The following is a 16,482-nucleotide window of genomic DNA, read 5'->3' as shown; positions in this document are numbered from 1 at the left end:
GAACACCATGGCAGATGAACTCAGCAGACATTTTCCCCAGGCCACGAATGGGAATTAAATGACATGATACTGGAATGTGTATTTTGGGGCCACCTGCAAATGGGGCCACCTGCAAATAGATCTATTTGTGAATGCCTGCAACACCAAGTGTCCGAGATTCTGCTCCAGAGCAGGTCTGGGAAGGCGATCAGTGGGGGACGCATTTCCGACCACGTGGAACACAGATCTCTTCTATGCATTCCCACCAATACCTTTACTTCTAATAAGAGTAATACGGTAGAAGGACAGACAAAGCCAGAGTCATCCTAATAGCCCACACATAGCCAAGACAACGTATTTGAAGCTATGATGCACACCATAGGCGTTAGACAAGCACTAGCTTTCTACTCGGACAGAACCAAGTCATTTAGAGTTTCACCAGAACTATTCATATCCATGGCAGAATGGTCTAAGGGTACCGCCATATCCACTCAGAGGCTCTCTAAATGGACCTCTGGATCCATTGACCTCTGTTATCAATTAAAAGACATTCAACCTCCAGTGGGGACCAGGATGCACTCTACTAGATCCATATTTGCATCAGTAGCATTTCTAAACAATGTTTCCCTTATAGACATATGCAAAGAACACACCTTGGCCAAACATTATGCAGTCACACAAGGCGGATATTTGGCTGGGCTGAGCTGTATTATCATCACTTATCCCATCAACTCCGAAGCCCGTACCGTGCTAGGAGGGCACTGCTATATAGTCACCCGGAGTGGAGCACCCACAGCGACATCTCTCAAGCAAGAAGAAAAGGTTATTCACCTTGCACAGTAACTGAGGTTCTTTGAGATGTGTCCCCCTGTGGGTGCTTCACTGCCCACCCTCCTCCCCTCTACTTCGAGTTTAAAACAGACTCTGCGGTAGAGAAGGAACTGAGGAGTCTGGGTCGTGCATGTGCTAGATGAAGCATCAACGGCGTGTGAGGCAGGCACTGCACAACCCATATGGGCACTGCTGCAAATCTCTCCGAGCAAAGGGGCATCACCTGGAGTGGAGCACCCACGGGGGGATACATCTCGAAGAACCTCAGTTACTGCACGAGGTGAGTAACCTTCTCTTGCACAGGCAGCCTGAGTTCTGACATTTCCTAAATTTTGAGTGCTTAGTTTTGCAACACTAATGATATTTCTTTACTGTAAAGTAGGGTGTGTGTGTGTGTGTGTGTGTGTGTGTGTGTGTGTGTGTGTGTGTGTGTGTGTGTGTGTGTGTGTGTGTGTGTGTGTGTGTAAAATAATGTAAAGGGACAGATTTTCAGCTTTGCCAGCAGAAGCTGGACACAGAAGGTGAGGGAGCCATTCTTTGCCCCTACCCTGGTGTGGATTAGAACAGCCATTTTGCACCCTCTGATTATGGTCCCTGAAGGAATATATGTCAGTTTGTGATAGATGGAATGCATTTCTCTCCAGTCAGTCTCCCTGCCAACCCCTTCCGCATCACCTAACATGTCCCTACGCTAGCTCTATGTCTCTGAGGACTCCCCCACACTGTGGGCTTCCTCTGCAGGAAGCTTATGGGAAGGTTTCACCTGAGCAGCACCAAGGGAACATATTGGGGTGGAGAATCTGTCCCATAATGTGTGTGCTGGCTGACAAAAAAAAAAAAATTTAAAGACATGCCTGTATTCTGAAGGACTCAGTGAGTGGTAACTTACACAGTATGCAAATAGTAGATGATTTTCTCACAGAGCTCTTTCTACGTGGTCTGAATTTCTGAACAATGAATGTCCTTTATAGAGTACAAACTGCAAATCTCTGCAAACAATCATCTGTTCTTACACTTTTATGACTATGACTCAATACTTAATAAACTTCCATGTGGGGAAAAATACATTAACCAGACATGAACTATCTTGCTAGGGATTTTACTTCTCTGGTATTCTTAAACACATGAAAATCCAGACAGTTATTCAATGCAGTTTTCTTTTTACCAGAATCCTGTATTTCTATGCTTCCTTTTCAGTTGTACATTAAAATTTAACTTTTCACTATTTTTTTTCTGCAGTATTAACCGTCATAACATGCCTCGTTGCTTAGTAATCACATTAGAAATACCATGTATTCACGATTTATTGATGTGTGCTGTTTTTGTTTTCTGTTGTCATAAAAGTTAACTTCTGTATACCAGAAGCTAGTCTTTAAATTCTTGTACAATAGGGCCATTGAAAGGTATGCATCATATTAACCCTTACAATGCTGGCATTTCCCAGAGTGGCGATGAAATGAATGTTTAGCTCATATTAGAGTTAGGTCTGAAGCACGAAAATAGGATGCAGTTTTCAAACCACCTTTTCCGCCCAAATTTCAGTGGTCTTTGGATACATGGTTTTTCTTCGGGACCTATCTCTACTTAGTACTGTATATGTTTTAATAATATCTGCTCAGCATTCATTTGATTATAGCTCTGTTAGTTTAATCTGGTAATCTCTGATTCATCCATTGATCTAATCAGCATTTTTATGGTACCTATCACTGTAGAATTTAATCACTTCAAATGAATCACAGAGATACAGTGAAATCAGTCCTGAAGAGATTAGAAAATGCCAGAATTGTAAGGATTGACATGATGCAAAACTCTCAGTGGTCAGGTTGTTAAAGGATTAAAAGATGAGCTTCTGGAATAGAGAAATTAGGGGTTTTTTTGTTATAAAAGTTAACATAAATCAATAAATCATGAGGACATGAACATCTATTATATAATAGCCATGTGGCCAGTAAGCATCAAGACATGCGAGTAGGTAAAGTTAGAAGAAACCTTTTGACTGAATGAGAACTCATAAGGAGTAAATTATTGAATAGTCTGCTGCTATAGAACAATTATTAAACATCATAGAGTGTATTGTAGCATATTGATTTTGTAAATAATTACAGTTTTCTTTTGTTTTACTGGAAAAACAACATAACCATAAATGTAAAGGAGTACTTGTGGCATAAGCTTTCGTGAGCTACAGCTCACTTCATCGGAAGCTTATGCTCAAATAAATTGGTTAGTCTCTAAGGTGCCACAAGTACTCCTTTTCTTTTTGCGAATACAGACTAACACGGCTGTTACTCTATAACCATAAATGTATTATTTAATAGCAGCGTTGGATGGAGCATAAGAACTGTCATGCTGGATCAGATCTATTGGCCACCTACTTTGATATCCTGCCAGACAGGATCCCTGTGTAGGGTGAGGGAATAGGATGGTACATGGGGATCCCAGATAGGATCCGTTGAGCCCCATATACCATCCTATTCCCTCACTCTACTCAGACACCCCCACTGGAATTACATGAAGCTAGATCTCTGCAGACTGCAACTGGCAGAAGTGGGGGATAGGATGGATTTCTATGAAAATCTAGGTGGGAAATATAACAGCTTGGAACTGTTACCTCTTCCTCGTTGAACTGCTACACAAGTCATTCCTGGGAGGCAGATGGACCATGAAACAGCTGAATGCTTAGTGAAGTAGCATGGCATTGAAGGACGAGTGCCAGAGAAACAGCAGAGGTACCAGTCAGACAGTGGGAGGGGACTCAGGGAAGTTGCAGGGCTGCTCCAGTCTCTGCATTGAAGACTTGCTTCAGTTTTGCTACAGACCTCTAGTGTTGGAAGCGATCATGCCTTGCCTAAACGGCAGTTCCCTAGATCTCTCTATCTCTGATCTTAATCAGTGGTCATCACTTTGGTATCTGGGCAGCTCCCACCAGAGAGGATGGTTTAAGGAAAGCTCAAGATGAAGCTTGCAGAGTTTTCTTTCCACAGCCTCTCCTGCCTTTTCCGTGAGTGAGGACAGTCTGGCCCATTGGTAGTCACCAATGCCTGTTGGTTGTGTTCACCCCTCCCAAATGGGAGTCTGAGGAGGTGTCAGATGATATTGCCAGTAACTCATAACACATTCACAGGACTCCTAAAGTCAGTCATGGTGATCTAGTTTCTCAATATAAAAATTATTCTTTTGCAGCTCTGGAGGCATTCATACACGGCTTCATACCACATCTATGATTTAAAAACAAGGTCAGTAGCTATTACAGAAAATTCATATAGTATGAAGCCACTTTGCAATGAAATGACATTCCACTGATTTGTCTTTCTTATACTCTTTTTGTTTTGTTTTCCCCTAGTTCCTTAGTAACTGAGAATCTACTGCCTAATAATACCCAGTACATATCCTGGTCACCTGTTGGTCACAAACTGGTTAGTAAATATAAGTGTAATGAAATTTCTGCTGTGCATTTCCAATACCACTGTCACACTATCTGAAGGGGCTCATGACCATGAGAGCCTATCTCAGGGCAGTCTGTCAAAAGCAGGGCAGATACTCCAAACTTGTGGTATGTTCTATAATTAGATTTCACCAAGCCAGCAACAAATGTGAACTCCTGAAGTATTACAGGAGACTGATAATGGAGTCACAGACAGTCCCCGTAGACACGCCAGTCTGTTTTGTCACCCAGGCAAGCTGGACAATGTGATAGATTGTCACACCAAAAATGAAAACACATTCAGGTTACACCCAGTCCTCATACCCCAGTCACTAACCCACGTCAGTTTGCATCCTAGATCTCGCACCAAAGACAACACTAGTAGCCAATTCTATTGTACACTAACTAACTAGGAAAAAGAAATGAGAGTGATAGAGAGGATAAGCCAGTTATGTATACAGATGAGTTGCAGTCGGGGTGAAAGTAACTTAAAGGACTTACCGGTACTCTGGAGTCCTTAGAAGGGGGCGGGGCCTCAACCGGAAGAGGCGGGGCCTCTACCAGAAGAGGTGGTACCTTTACATCCCCGGGCCCTTTAAACCTTGATTTAAAGGGCCCCGGGCTGGGACTGTGGTAGCAGCAGCTGGGAGCCCTGGGCCTTTTAAATCACCCCGGAGCTACTAGCCGCAAAGGCGGCTGGGAGCCCCGGGGCTCGGCGGTGATTTAAAGGGCCTGGGGTTCCAACTGCCGCTACCTCAGCGGAGCCCCAGGCCCTTTAAATAACCATCGGAGCCCCGGGGGCTTCTGGCTGCCACTGCTACCCCGGGGCCCTGGGCTCCGGCGGAGCTTTAAAGGGCCCAGGGCTCCGCTGTGGTAGCGGCAGCTGGGAGCCCCTGGCCCTTTAAATCACTGCCGGAGCCCCGGTGCCGCTACCCCAGGGCTCCAGCAGCGGGGCTCAGGTGGCTATTTAAAGGGCTCCAGATGGTAGCGGGAGCCCAGGGCCCTTTAAATCGCCACCCGAGCCCCGCTGCTGGAGCCCTGGGGTAGCAGTGGCAGCCGGAGGCTCCGGCGGCAATTTAAAGGCCCAGGGGCTCCCAGGCACTGCTACCACAGCGGAGCCCCGGGCCCTTTAGATTGCCGCTGCGACCCCTGGGGCTCCAGGAGCAGGGCTCAGGTGGCAATTTAAAGGGTCCGGGGCTCCTGTTGCCGCCACCGCCCCAGGTCCATTAAATCGTCCCTGGAGCCTGCGGAGCCCTGGGGTAGCGGCGGCGGGGCTTTGGTGGCTATTTAAAGGGCCAGGGTTGGTAGCTGCGGCAGGAGCCCTGGGCCCTTTAAATCGCCGCACGAGCCCCGCCACTGCTTCCCCAGGGCTCTGGCGGCAATTTAAAGGGCCTGGGGTGCTGCTGGGAGCCCCAAGCCCTTTAAATTGCCACCTGGGGAAGCCGATCCGCCCCAGTACGGCACACAGGCTCTTGCCGGTACACCGAACTGGGGTGTACCGGCTTACTTTCACCTCTGGTTGCAGTCTGTAATTTGAAATGGTAGGAGAGATATAGTAATCTACCGGTTTCCCCAAAGTCTCTCAGGGCTATCTGTAGTAACTATGGGGATCTCTGTCTTCTCGTTCAGTTATTCTGCCCTGTTGGAATCCAGACAGTTCAGAGGTGAAGAATTTTCCCCTGTGTCCATACTTATAGGTTCTTCTCACAGAAAGCTAGCTGACAAGGTCACTACCCGTGTGGGTTTTTTCTTTGATGATGGAGAGTGAGGAATTCATTTAGTCTTTGATCTCCAATCATCGCACACAAAGACCACTTGCTTTGAAGTTAGTATTTTTCTGTTAAAGTTCTTCATTTGCATTCCACAAGGCTTCTTTCTCATTTGAGGGGTTATTTAGTTACAGGGGTATACACAATGCAAATGTTTGCTATTACATTATAAGAAGATACAGATAAGAGAAAACAAAGCATGCAGCATCCCATTCGTTTTTGTGAAGTTTAAACACTAACTACGTTTTAATACATTTAACAATCACTTTGATCTACATAAATGCACAAGTGAATTGGCCTGGCTTCCAGTTCCGCTTTTGTAAGCTTTCAGGGAGACCTGGGGCTTTGGCATGAGTTGGCATCTAGTCTTCTAGCATCACAACCACAATATGGATATCATCATAGAGGGGTGATGCCCACATTTTAGCACGGCTTTGTGATGATGGTGTTTTTCCACTGCTGGAGAAAAAGGTCAAATAGTTCCTTTTAAAGTTCTTGTTGCTGTTGAAAGCATTGCAATGCCCTCGTGATTTTTCTGAGCAATATTTCTGTAAATAGTGGAGGCTTTGGGCCCATCTATACAGTCACATAGAAGACCTTGCTACAAAACAGCAGAAAATAATATCCCACTCCAGCAATATTGCTTGCCAATGAACTGTGTGCTTTCTCAGGGTCAAATTCTCATCCTCTGAGTAAAGCCTGAGTAAATGATCTTTAATTGGAGGTGGGGGCTATACAAGTGTTAGGGGGACAGAATCTTCCCTGACCCCAAATCAAAACACAGAATGTAAACCCATTGTCCAAAGACTGCAGTTACTGTCCATGGCCTCTAAGCTGTCATAGCAGCTGTGGTCTATAATGAATTCCTTCCATGGAGTGTTGGTCTGTGGATTCCCTACCCTGTACTGGAGATACTTGCTCCCATGACAAGCTAACCAGCTAAGTAGCCTTTGTGCATTCTTGTTCGCTGTGTCATGGGCCTTCCCATGGGAAGGGAATAGGAAGGAACTCTGTGACTTGTTCTAGCATTGCATTCGAACAGTAACTATTGTAATAACTAAGTTTTTGAGGTTTTATTTACAGGCATATGTTTGGAATAATAACATTTACATAAAAGAATCACCAGGTGTGTCGAGTGTGCAGATCACCACAAATGGAGAAGAAAATAAAATTTTTAATGGAATAGCTGACTGGGTATATGAAGGTAATTACCTACATATTTTACCTTACAAGAAAATGTAGAAACTTATTTGTTAGTCTGTTTAAAATATGTAACAATAAATACATGGAGGAAAGAGAGCATCTTAAATGGTATCACCACCTAGCTTATACTGTATAGAACTTGTCAGCCACAGAAATCAAAATGCTTTAAAAAGGAAAGTGGGTATCATGATATCCGTTTTGCAAATGGGGAAACAGAGGCACAAAGATGTGAAATGACTTGATTAATGTCACATAGCAGGTCAGTGGTATATCTAGGCATAGAACCCTGGTCTTGTGCTTTTGAGGCCAGTGCATTATCCTTTGGACCAGGCTAACATGGAGGCAGTGTTGCCTAGTGGATAGAGCACTGGACTGGGAATAGGACCTTATGAGTTCTGTTCCTAGATCTGCCATTGGACTACTGGGTGACCTTGGTCAAGTCACTTCCCTGCTCTGTGCTTCAGTTTCTCCATTTGCAAAATGGAAGCAAAGCACTTTGACAACTATGGATGAAAAGTTCTATAAAAAAGCTCGGTATTCTTGTAAATGAAAAACCTACTTGTTAAAATATAGTAATTTAATTAATGCAGTGTTTTCCAAAATATTTTGCTTGCTCTGCTTCTACCCCAGGGGTGATATAGGGATAGAGCTAGACCTGTGAATTGTTCCCATAGTCTCGGCTTTCATTTAAAAAAAAATCAATCTCTATCCATTATCCTTATGAGGAGAATCTTCAAAACGTGAATGTAATCAATGCAGAGACAACTGCCTGAATTTGTAGAAAGCCTGAAATAATAGCTGTGAAGTGTGAACTTCCCCTTCACTTCAGTGAGTACTGACTTGTATGCATGCCCAGAATACTTAAAATGTCAACATTGTTAACTGTTTTGCTGTAAATCAAAGTGTCTTGGAAAGGAGAGGAATTCTGTTACGAAGATTTACTCCAGTGTTTTGCAAGATGTAGGTGGAGTAGGTTTGAAGGATAAACTGGGAGATCATGGAAGATTTATAAATTAAGGTGTGTAGGCCTTTCACACCACATGAGGTTACAAGGGGGCACAGCTGGTTTCATTTTCCTTAAGTGGAGCTCGGCTTTCAAAAGTTTGGGAAATACTGTATTAATAGTTTAGCATTTAGTGAGGCCACATGTGCTTGGTTTTAGTTATGGCCATTCCATTCACTGGCTGTCTGGATATACTGGGCCAAATTCTACCCTGTGCAATTCCATTAAAATCAAACCAGTGAGGTCCATGATCGTAAATCTCTGCAGAATTCATGTTTGTTTTCTGTGTGCATAGGTTAAAACAGGAATGTATGCCAAATTTTTAAATGTCTGGCTTTACCTTCCACTCTTAGATTTGGAATAGATCTGCTTTACTTCCAGATAAGTTGGTCATAAGATTCAAAGCTAATTTGGGAATTTTATACATCATAAAGTGATAAAGGTTTTATGTTATTTTAAAATTCATTTATTTTGTAAGGGGAGTGTGTGATAGATGTCAGGACTAGCACCCAGTACAGATTTTTTTTATTATTGCAGCCAGATTCAGGAAGTATAACTATAAAAGGCTGTGTGTTGTAAGCATTCACTTACTGTGTCATTCTAGAACCCAGGCAAAAGGCAAATAGTCTGTACTTCAGTAGCTGAACTTCAGCATAAATCTGTGCAAAGTAAATTAGAACAATAATTCAGATGCAGAAGCCAATTTAGCAGCTATTACTTCAAAAGAACGCCTTTGCATCTCTTTCAGAGGAAATGTTTGGCACCCATTCTGCTCTGTGGTGGTCTCCAAATGCCAGTTTTTTAGCATATGCAGAGTTTAATGATACACAAGTTCCTGTTATGGAGTATTCCTTTTATGCAGAAGACACGCTGCAGTATCCAAAGACCATTAGACTCCCATATCCCAAGGTCTGTGTTATTTATTAAACATGGTTGTTCAGCAGTTTGGGACTATTCTCTTAATCATTTAATCACTTCCTGCTAATGAAAATATTGTCTGTCTCTCCTCAACAGCTTGCTGTGATTACTCTTACTGAAGTCAACAGCATCTGGCAATGTTAATGTATTTTTATTATCTTCGGGGGAAAAAGTCTGATTTAAGGTTTTATTATTTCTCCAGAACCACTGAAGGGATGACAAGCAGTCTTGGAGATAGTGAGGCATGCTGTTATCTGGCACTATGCATAAGGGTGTTGCGTGGGCTTTAATTTCATAGAATTCTCTCCTGCAGGCCACAGAACCTTTCCAGAGCTACAGCCACAGCCCCTAGGGTGATGTGTGCCTTCCATAGAGGAAGGAGGGGTAATATTGGCCAGTGTGTTTCATAGTCACAGATTCACTGTCCACACCTATGCCCTTCTGTCCTTGATACCATGGGTGGAGCTCTCAGAGTGCACTGCTTCCTTCCACCGGTTCCACTGCCAGATGGCCACCGTATGCCCACAACGTAAGGAGAATTTGTCCCTTAGGTAGCAGAGTGAATGGAGGAAACTGAATGAAGGATAGCAAGGTGTAATGAATCAGAGAAGCACATACACAGAAGAAAAGCTGGTCGAACTTCATTTGGTGATGTTGACAGTGGTCCAGCTGGTAACAGCAGGATAGTTGACTAATAGCATCAGGGATCCCAACTTGAATATGGCCGTTAATAAGCTAAACTCAGCAGCTGTGGAATAAGGTTTGCATTTACATAGCACTTTCTGTCCACAAATCTCAAAGCAAATGTTTCTGACTGGGAGGCCAGGGAGAGGAAGAGAGGTGTGTGAGAATCAGGAACATTTCAGTGGTACCATAAAAAGCACCATCTCCAGGGAAATCATTGTGTCATGTTTAGGGATGTTTCAGTCAATGGCTCCCAGGAGATTGACTGATTGATTGTTTTAATTTCTCATTTGTTGTGGGCTTTGTGACCAAATAAGGAGATACTGGCGATGTTTTTGCTGGATAAGGGTCTCACCAAGGGACACCAGGTAGTGGATTTGTTTGTTTCTTCACTGAACTCCTCAGAAGTATGTGTCCCTCTTAGCAAGGAAAATTGCTGGTCTTAAGAAGGATCAGCTGTGAGTTTTTAACTCCAATTACTGGCATTTCTGGGTGATTGTCATTTGTAGAGGAATCAATGATCTGAAAGGAATGGTACTGACTTCTCTTAAAGGAGAGGGCATCTGCTCAGGAAATATATTACTGTTAGATGTCAGACTTCCTGAATCCATGGCAAAGGGTGGTAGTGGGATTGAGTATAATCCATTGCTGGAGAGCAGAAGTTATGGTATATTAGCAAATATAGTAAATGAAGACAAAATATATCAAACACAATTATGGATGTTTATTTTTATAAATGACAAGGTATGTTTTTATTAGAACTATGTGGCTGATCTCTTAATGAAAAAGATAAGTGTATGTGCCCATCTGAACAGAATTGTGTTTCTTTACACAGTCTAACATACACGGTACTGCTGTCTCACTGCTGTTGCACTTTAAAGTTTCTTTGCTGTCTTCCCTAATTTCAAGAGTTGTTTTCACTTAGAAAGTATTTATTGTCTTCAAAAGTACTGTGAAACGTTTTATTCTTTTTTTAGGCAGGAGCTGCAAATCCTACTGTCAAATTATTTGTTGTGAATACTGAATCTCCTCCCACTGTGAATTCCAGTGAAATTATTGCACCAGCTAGCATAATATCAGGGTAAGTAGTTTTGATAGTATGTGTGTTTTCTCTGTGAATGCCCTAGATTACTGCTATATATCACTGGGTTACATTATCACACTGCTCAGAGAGGAACAGGATTTACTGTGTAAAGCCCATGCAGATATTATTCTTTCAAAAAATTATGTAAAGGTGATGGCATATTCCAGATTTCTTGTGCTCAGAATATGACACGTTATTAGCTCATCATAGATAGTGGATCCTTCTTATAGTGAAGTCATTTCACAGAACAGCTTTACTATCAGCAGAAATTGACTATACGTGGAATTGCAATTTGCACATTACACTGCACTGAGAAAAAATTTAGAATGGTCACTCTATTACACTGTAAATGAAGATTCACTGTGTCTGGTTTCACTGGGAGAAGATTCCATTGTGTTTTCATTGGCTCATTTTAAAGCAACACTGCGTATATTGTGAGGTAACTAGCAAAGTTTCTCTGATTAAACTTAGAATGTGTAAATCAGCAATTCTGAAAGTAAATGAAAAGTCTTATTTCTCAAAATGCCACTGACATTGTACTACTTGACATAAATTTGAGTATTCTGAAAAGAGCAACCAAAAGGATTTAACACATACATGCACAATTCTGTATCCAAAGTCTCCTGTTTCCACAATACTGTAGACTTACTGAGTGTAGGTGTCTAATGTTTGCATTAAGGATTTAGAGACAGTGAGATAGCGTGTACTGTATCACACAGAAAGATGTGATAATCTTTAGAGAAAGCAAAGCAGGCCTGTTAGTCAGGAAATAAAACAGCATCCTCTGCTGTGTTATCAAATAACTACAGCCAGAAAACAGAGAATGTTCCATTCCAATCCTCACCACAGTAAAATCGACATTCTTTGTATTAACTGAAGCAGCGATTGAAGCATATATCCAACCTCATGTATTTGTTTGCATTAATATATTGCTCATATATTCTTTTATAGCCCTACAATAATTCCACAAAATATTGATGATGCTAACTAGCTCTTGAAGTTTTCTAGATAGAAGTATAGAATAAATATCTGGTTTCATTTTAGTTTTTAATTGGTTTCTTTGTTCTTTAGAAAAATCTCCTTATATTTCACTAGCACCCAGTGAAAGAAGAACAATACCATTCTTAGCTCAAAACAATAACATGCACACACCATCCCAGCCTAATAAAGGGCCTGATTTTCTGCTGGAATTACTCTAGTTTTATATCAGTGTAACACCATAGAAATCTGGGCTAACACAATGGTGAATCAGGCCCAGAATTTTGAAGAATACAAATGTCTAAGTCTGCTTAGGATCAAATATGTTACATGTAATACTTAAATTAAACCTTGATGTAGGAAACACCTGGTGCTGTTACCAACATCCCTCCCCATGCACAACTCCCACCTCTCTTAATGAATTACATGATAGTGAAGTTTAATAAAAAATAAAAGATGGTCTGCAGTTGATGTAGTGTAATGTAAAGCAATGTAAGTATTCATGGTAGGGACTGCATAGAAAACATTCTCACTGCTGAGGGAAAAGTAACCCCAAAATAGTGTGGGTTTGTCTCAAGTTTTCCCTGTTGTGAAAAGATAGATTTGTCCCCACTGTAAATAGACTGCCAGCTGGGGATAGAGAAGGGGATACAGGCAAGTTTTTTGGCATTTTCATTATGAGAGATGTAACCTTTCACCCTTGTATGGCTAAATTCTGGCATTAAATACAGTCCTTCATGGCAGTGGTGGGGAGTATGCATGGCCTTACTACCCCAGGGGGAGCTCCAGGAGACATTATGCCTGCACACATTTGCCTATGCTGTGGTACTGAGCACTCCCAAGGAGCATAGCCACTTCACCAGGCTTAAAGCTGGTGCTACGTGCACCTCTGGCCACTGATATCTAGTTCTGTTGGCTGGGCCCAGAGCGCTGACAGGACACCTGTGTCCTTCTGCACAAGCTAGTGCATTAGCCCTGATATTATGGGGTCCTTGCCCTCTCTGAGCATGAGGATGTCTATTGTGCCTAAAGAAAACGATGTGGAGAGAGGCTTCTTTCACCATCTGTGTTTCTTGAGTGGGTCTGGCCCTCAGGATTTAGGAATTTCTCATAAATTATAACGTTTAGCCAGAGGGGCACTTTGACCATTTCTCTGAGATAGCTGCTAAAATGCTTGAAATGGCAACATTTTGCCATTTAACATTCTGGTGAAATTTGTGCATTTGCAGAAGGCCAGCACAAAACACATATATCATTCAGATCTCACTTAGGTCCCCGTGGTGCTGAGTGTTCATGTGGGATGGTTAAGTGAAACATAAGTAATGCCCAGACCTGTGCACAGGGATGGATTTCACCCTGTGAGACTATCAGTTTGTACCAGTGTTGGAAATGAGAAGTTTGCAGAGTGGGAGAACACACTGTGGTAGAGGAATGCAGGAGTACACTTTCTAGGGAGAAAACAAGGAAGGGAAATGCAATACTTTTGCACTGCCTGACATCCCTGTAATTTGAATTAATCACATCACAATTTACTCCTCAAATATAAAAATCCCTGAAAACCAGAGGTACCTATTGGTTGTAAAATATGGTCATTTTTTAAAAAAAGCTGCAAAAAGTCTTTGAACAAAATGATAGTTGTCTGTCTTTTTTTTTTTAATTGTCTTGTCTTGTTTGACATTAAACTCTTCCTGCAGAATTGTCGGCTTTCTCAATTTAAAGAAACAAAACCAACTTTTAAAACACTTTTTATTACTAAATTTGGATTTCTTTTCTAACTACCACAGGAAACAACTGTTGAAGGCATGGGTGGGAGGAGGGGATAGAAAAGTGTCAAAGGCTCCTTCTTCTAGCCATTTCCTTGTTGCAATTTCCTTTTTTTCTGTGGCTTGCCCTGTATTGCTCCAAAACAGTAAAAACAGCAACATTAAAATTAAACATTAAATTTGAAACTGTTCACGAAACATAAAACCTGAAGTACAAGTGTCCTATCAGAGCATTACAATCCACAGCCAAGCGTCATGGGCTGCCTAGCACAGAAATAGAGATTTATACACTGTATATATGTGTGAAAAGAACCCCTACATTGTAATCAGAAATTCCCCCAAAATAATGAGACCAGGAAGCCAGATGGCATGTCTGACAAAGTACAGTTGTTGTGGTTGAAGTAAATAATAAGTGCAGGTTTTTTTGCAAAGGGGGCATGTTTATGGTCTCAAAAACAGTTAACTAATTACACCACAAAACTTCCCACCCACTCTTTGTCAGCTGATTGTTAAGGGAAGGAGAGAGAAGAAACATGAACTTTGACAAGCATCACAGGGGTAGCTGACTTTGACAAACATGTCATTTGTAGAGCTAAGAGCAAAGTCCTGTGAAGACATTTGCATTAGATCAGTTCACAAAGCCTGTTGTAATGATGTTATGTCATAATGGGAGGGCATAACCTTATCTTCTCTTTTTACACACAAGAGTAAGGGATCATAGTTGGGAATGAGAACCACTGCATTCTGCGGGTACTGCCCTTTGTTATAATAGCGTGAGGAGCTCATGCAAATAGAGTGCAAAATTATAAAAGTGAAAGCTTTTCTCTTTGTTGCTAAGTCCTTCCTATAAAGTAAAGTTCTCAGCTAGATGATGTTCTGGAGATGGAACTAAGATACTTGAGTAGCAAAATGTGGTGTTACTATGCTCAAGTCCTTCATAGTAAGCACAGGACTCGCAGCGATATCAGACTGAGTCAGTGGGATAATAGGTCCCACTTAGGAAGTGCATAGGACCAGCTACAAAAATCTCCATTTTATCTGGACTCCCTGGTTAACCAAGGATTCTTGGTTGTCACTTCTCTACACTCCATGACCTCTTAGAACCTCATTGAGACTGTGTGGCACTATAAAACTCCAAAATCTCAGACCAATACCATTTGGGATAAAGTAGAATCCCCTCTAACTGTCCATAGTACAGGGCTTTTGACATTGTGTTGTGCAGTTCTGAGTGCATCCATCAATGTCTCTGTCCACATTTAACTATAATTCTTGTGGGATTCTGACACACAAAAACTCTAGCTAGTGCAGGGGTGGGCAAACTTTTTGGCCCGTGAGCCACATCGGGGAATAGAAATTGTATGGCAGACCATGAATGCTCACAAAATTGGGGTTAGGGTGTGGGAGGGGGTGCGGCCTCTGGGGTGGGGCTGGAGATGAGGAGTTTGGGTGTAGGAGGGTGCTCTGGGCTCAGACCGAGAGGTTCAGAGGGCGGCAGGGGTGCAGGTTCTGGCTGGGGGTGTGGGCTCTGGGGTGGGGACGAGAGTTTGGGGGTGCAGGAGGCTTGTCCGGGCTGGGATTGAGGGGTTTGGAGAGCAGGATGGGGATCAGGGCTGGGACAGGGGGTTGGGGCGTGGGGAGAGGCCCAGGGGTGCAGGCTCCAAGTGACGCTTACTTCAAGCGGCTCCTGGAAGCAGTGGCATGTCCCTTCTCTGGCTCCTACGTGGAGGGGCGGCCAGTCGGCTCTGCATGCTGCCGCATCTGCAGGCACCGCCCCTGCAGCTCCCATTGGAGTGCGTAGGAGCCAGAGCGGGGCCATGCCGCAGCTTTTGGGATCTGCGTGGTGTGGCCCTGACCTTGCACCCCGGCCGGAGTGCTGGAGCAGGGCCAAGCCGCGTGGTGCGGCTTGCAGGCCGGCTTAAAACAGCTCATGGGCTGGATCCGGCCCACAGGCTGTAGTTTGCCCACCCTTGAGCTAGTGCCTTACTGTACGAATGAAAGTAAGCCGAGGCATTACCTGATGGCTAAACAATAGACATCAAGCATTGCAATGGGTCACTGAGATCTGTAGCATTGAATGCAACTGAAAAGTTCACTGCAACTAAAAGTGTAAGACTGGAATATGTAAAGTTCAATGAAATACTGGACACCACTATATAGAAAAAAGGAAAAGAGTACTTGTGGCGCCTTAGAGACTAGTCTCTAAGGCGCCACAAGGACTCCCTTTCTTTTTGTGGATACAGACTAACACGGCTGCTACTCTGAAGCTTGACTATATAGAAGAGTAGTGTATGGAAGATGCTAAAGCATCTAATAGCGTTTGTTATTTCCAGGGATCACTATTTGAGTGTTGTAACATGGGTAACAGATGAAAGGATCTGTCTGCAGTGGCTCAGAAGGATTCAGAATATTTCAGTCCTTGCGGTCTGTGACTTTACAAGAGAGAATGGAATGTGGCAATGCCCAGAGGTATGAAAAATGGAGCTAAATAGTCAAATGACTTAATAAGAGTCAAGAGTGGGGTTGAGGGAAGAAAAATATATTCAGACATATTTGTGTGACATAGACTATGTGAAATATATACCATAATGCCGGTTGGGGGGGTTGTGTTTTTTTTTCCTTCCCCTCAGGGCAAACAACATACAGAAGAAAGTAAAACTGGCTGGATCGGCAGAGTGAGTATTCAGTTTCTAGATTACAACATGTTACATAACACATTGATAATTAAATGTAAGGAACACATTTATTATGAACTTCTTACCTTTCTAATGGTGTGTTACCCAGACCTGGTCCATAACTTACCTTGGACAACTGCTAACTGCGCACATGTGGCAAAAGGAATAGATCTCAGC

General features: G+C 42.7%; 1 protein-coding gene across 1 annotated transcript in view; it reads left to right on the top strand.

Annotated features, from left to right (window-relative positions):
• Positions 1 to 16,482, top strand: part of DPP4 (dipeptidyl peptidase 4) — a 76,445-nt gene that overhangs the window by 18,069 nt on the left and 41,894 nt on the right. The window contains exons 6-12 of the mRNA XM_027819101.3: positions 3,991 to 4,043; positions 4,151 to 4,223; positions 7,084 to 7,204; positions 8,955 to 9,115; positions 10,786 to 10,889; positions 15,964 to 16,099; positions 16,261 to 16,305. Of these exons, the coding sequence (XP_027674902.1) occupies positions 3,991 to 4,043; positions 4,151 to 4,223; positions 7,084 to 7,204; positions 8,955 to 9,115; positions 10,786 to 10,889; positions 15,964 to 16,099; positions 16,261 to 16,305 (693 nt within the window). The remainder of the gene's footprint in view (positions 1 to 3,990; positions 4,044 to 4,150; positions 4,224 to 7,083; positions 7,205 to 8,954; positions 9,116 to 10,785; positions 10,890 to 15,963; positions 16,100 to 16,260; positions 16,306 to 16,482) is intronic.

Source organism: Chelonia mydas, chromosome 11 (assembly GCF_015237465.2).
Source record: "Chelonia mydas isolate rCheMyd1 chromosome 11, rCheMyd1.pri.v2, whole genome shotgun sequence".
NCBI lineage: Eukaryota > Metazoa > Chordata > Testudines > Cheloniidae > Chelonia > Chelonia mydas.
This window is presented reverse-complemented; position numbering and strand designations above follow the sequence as displayed.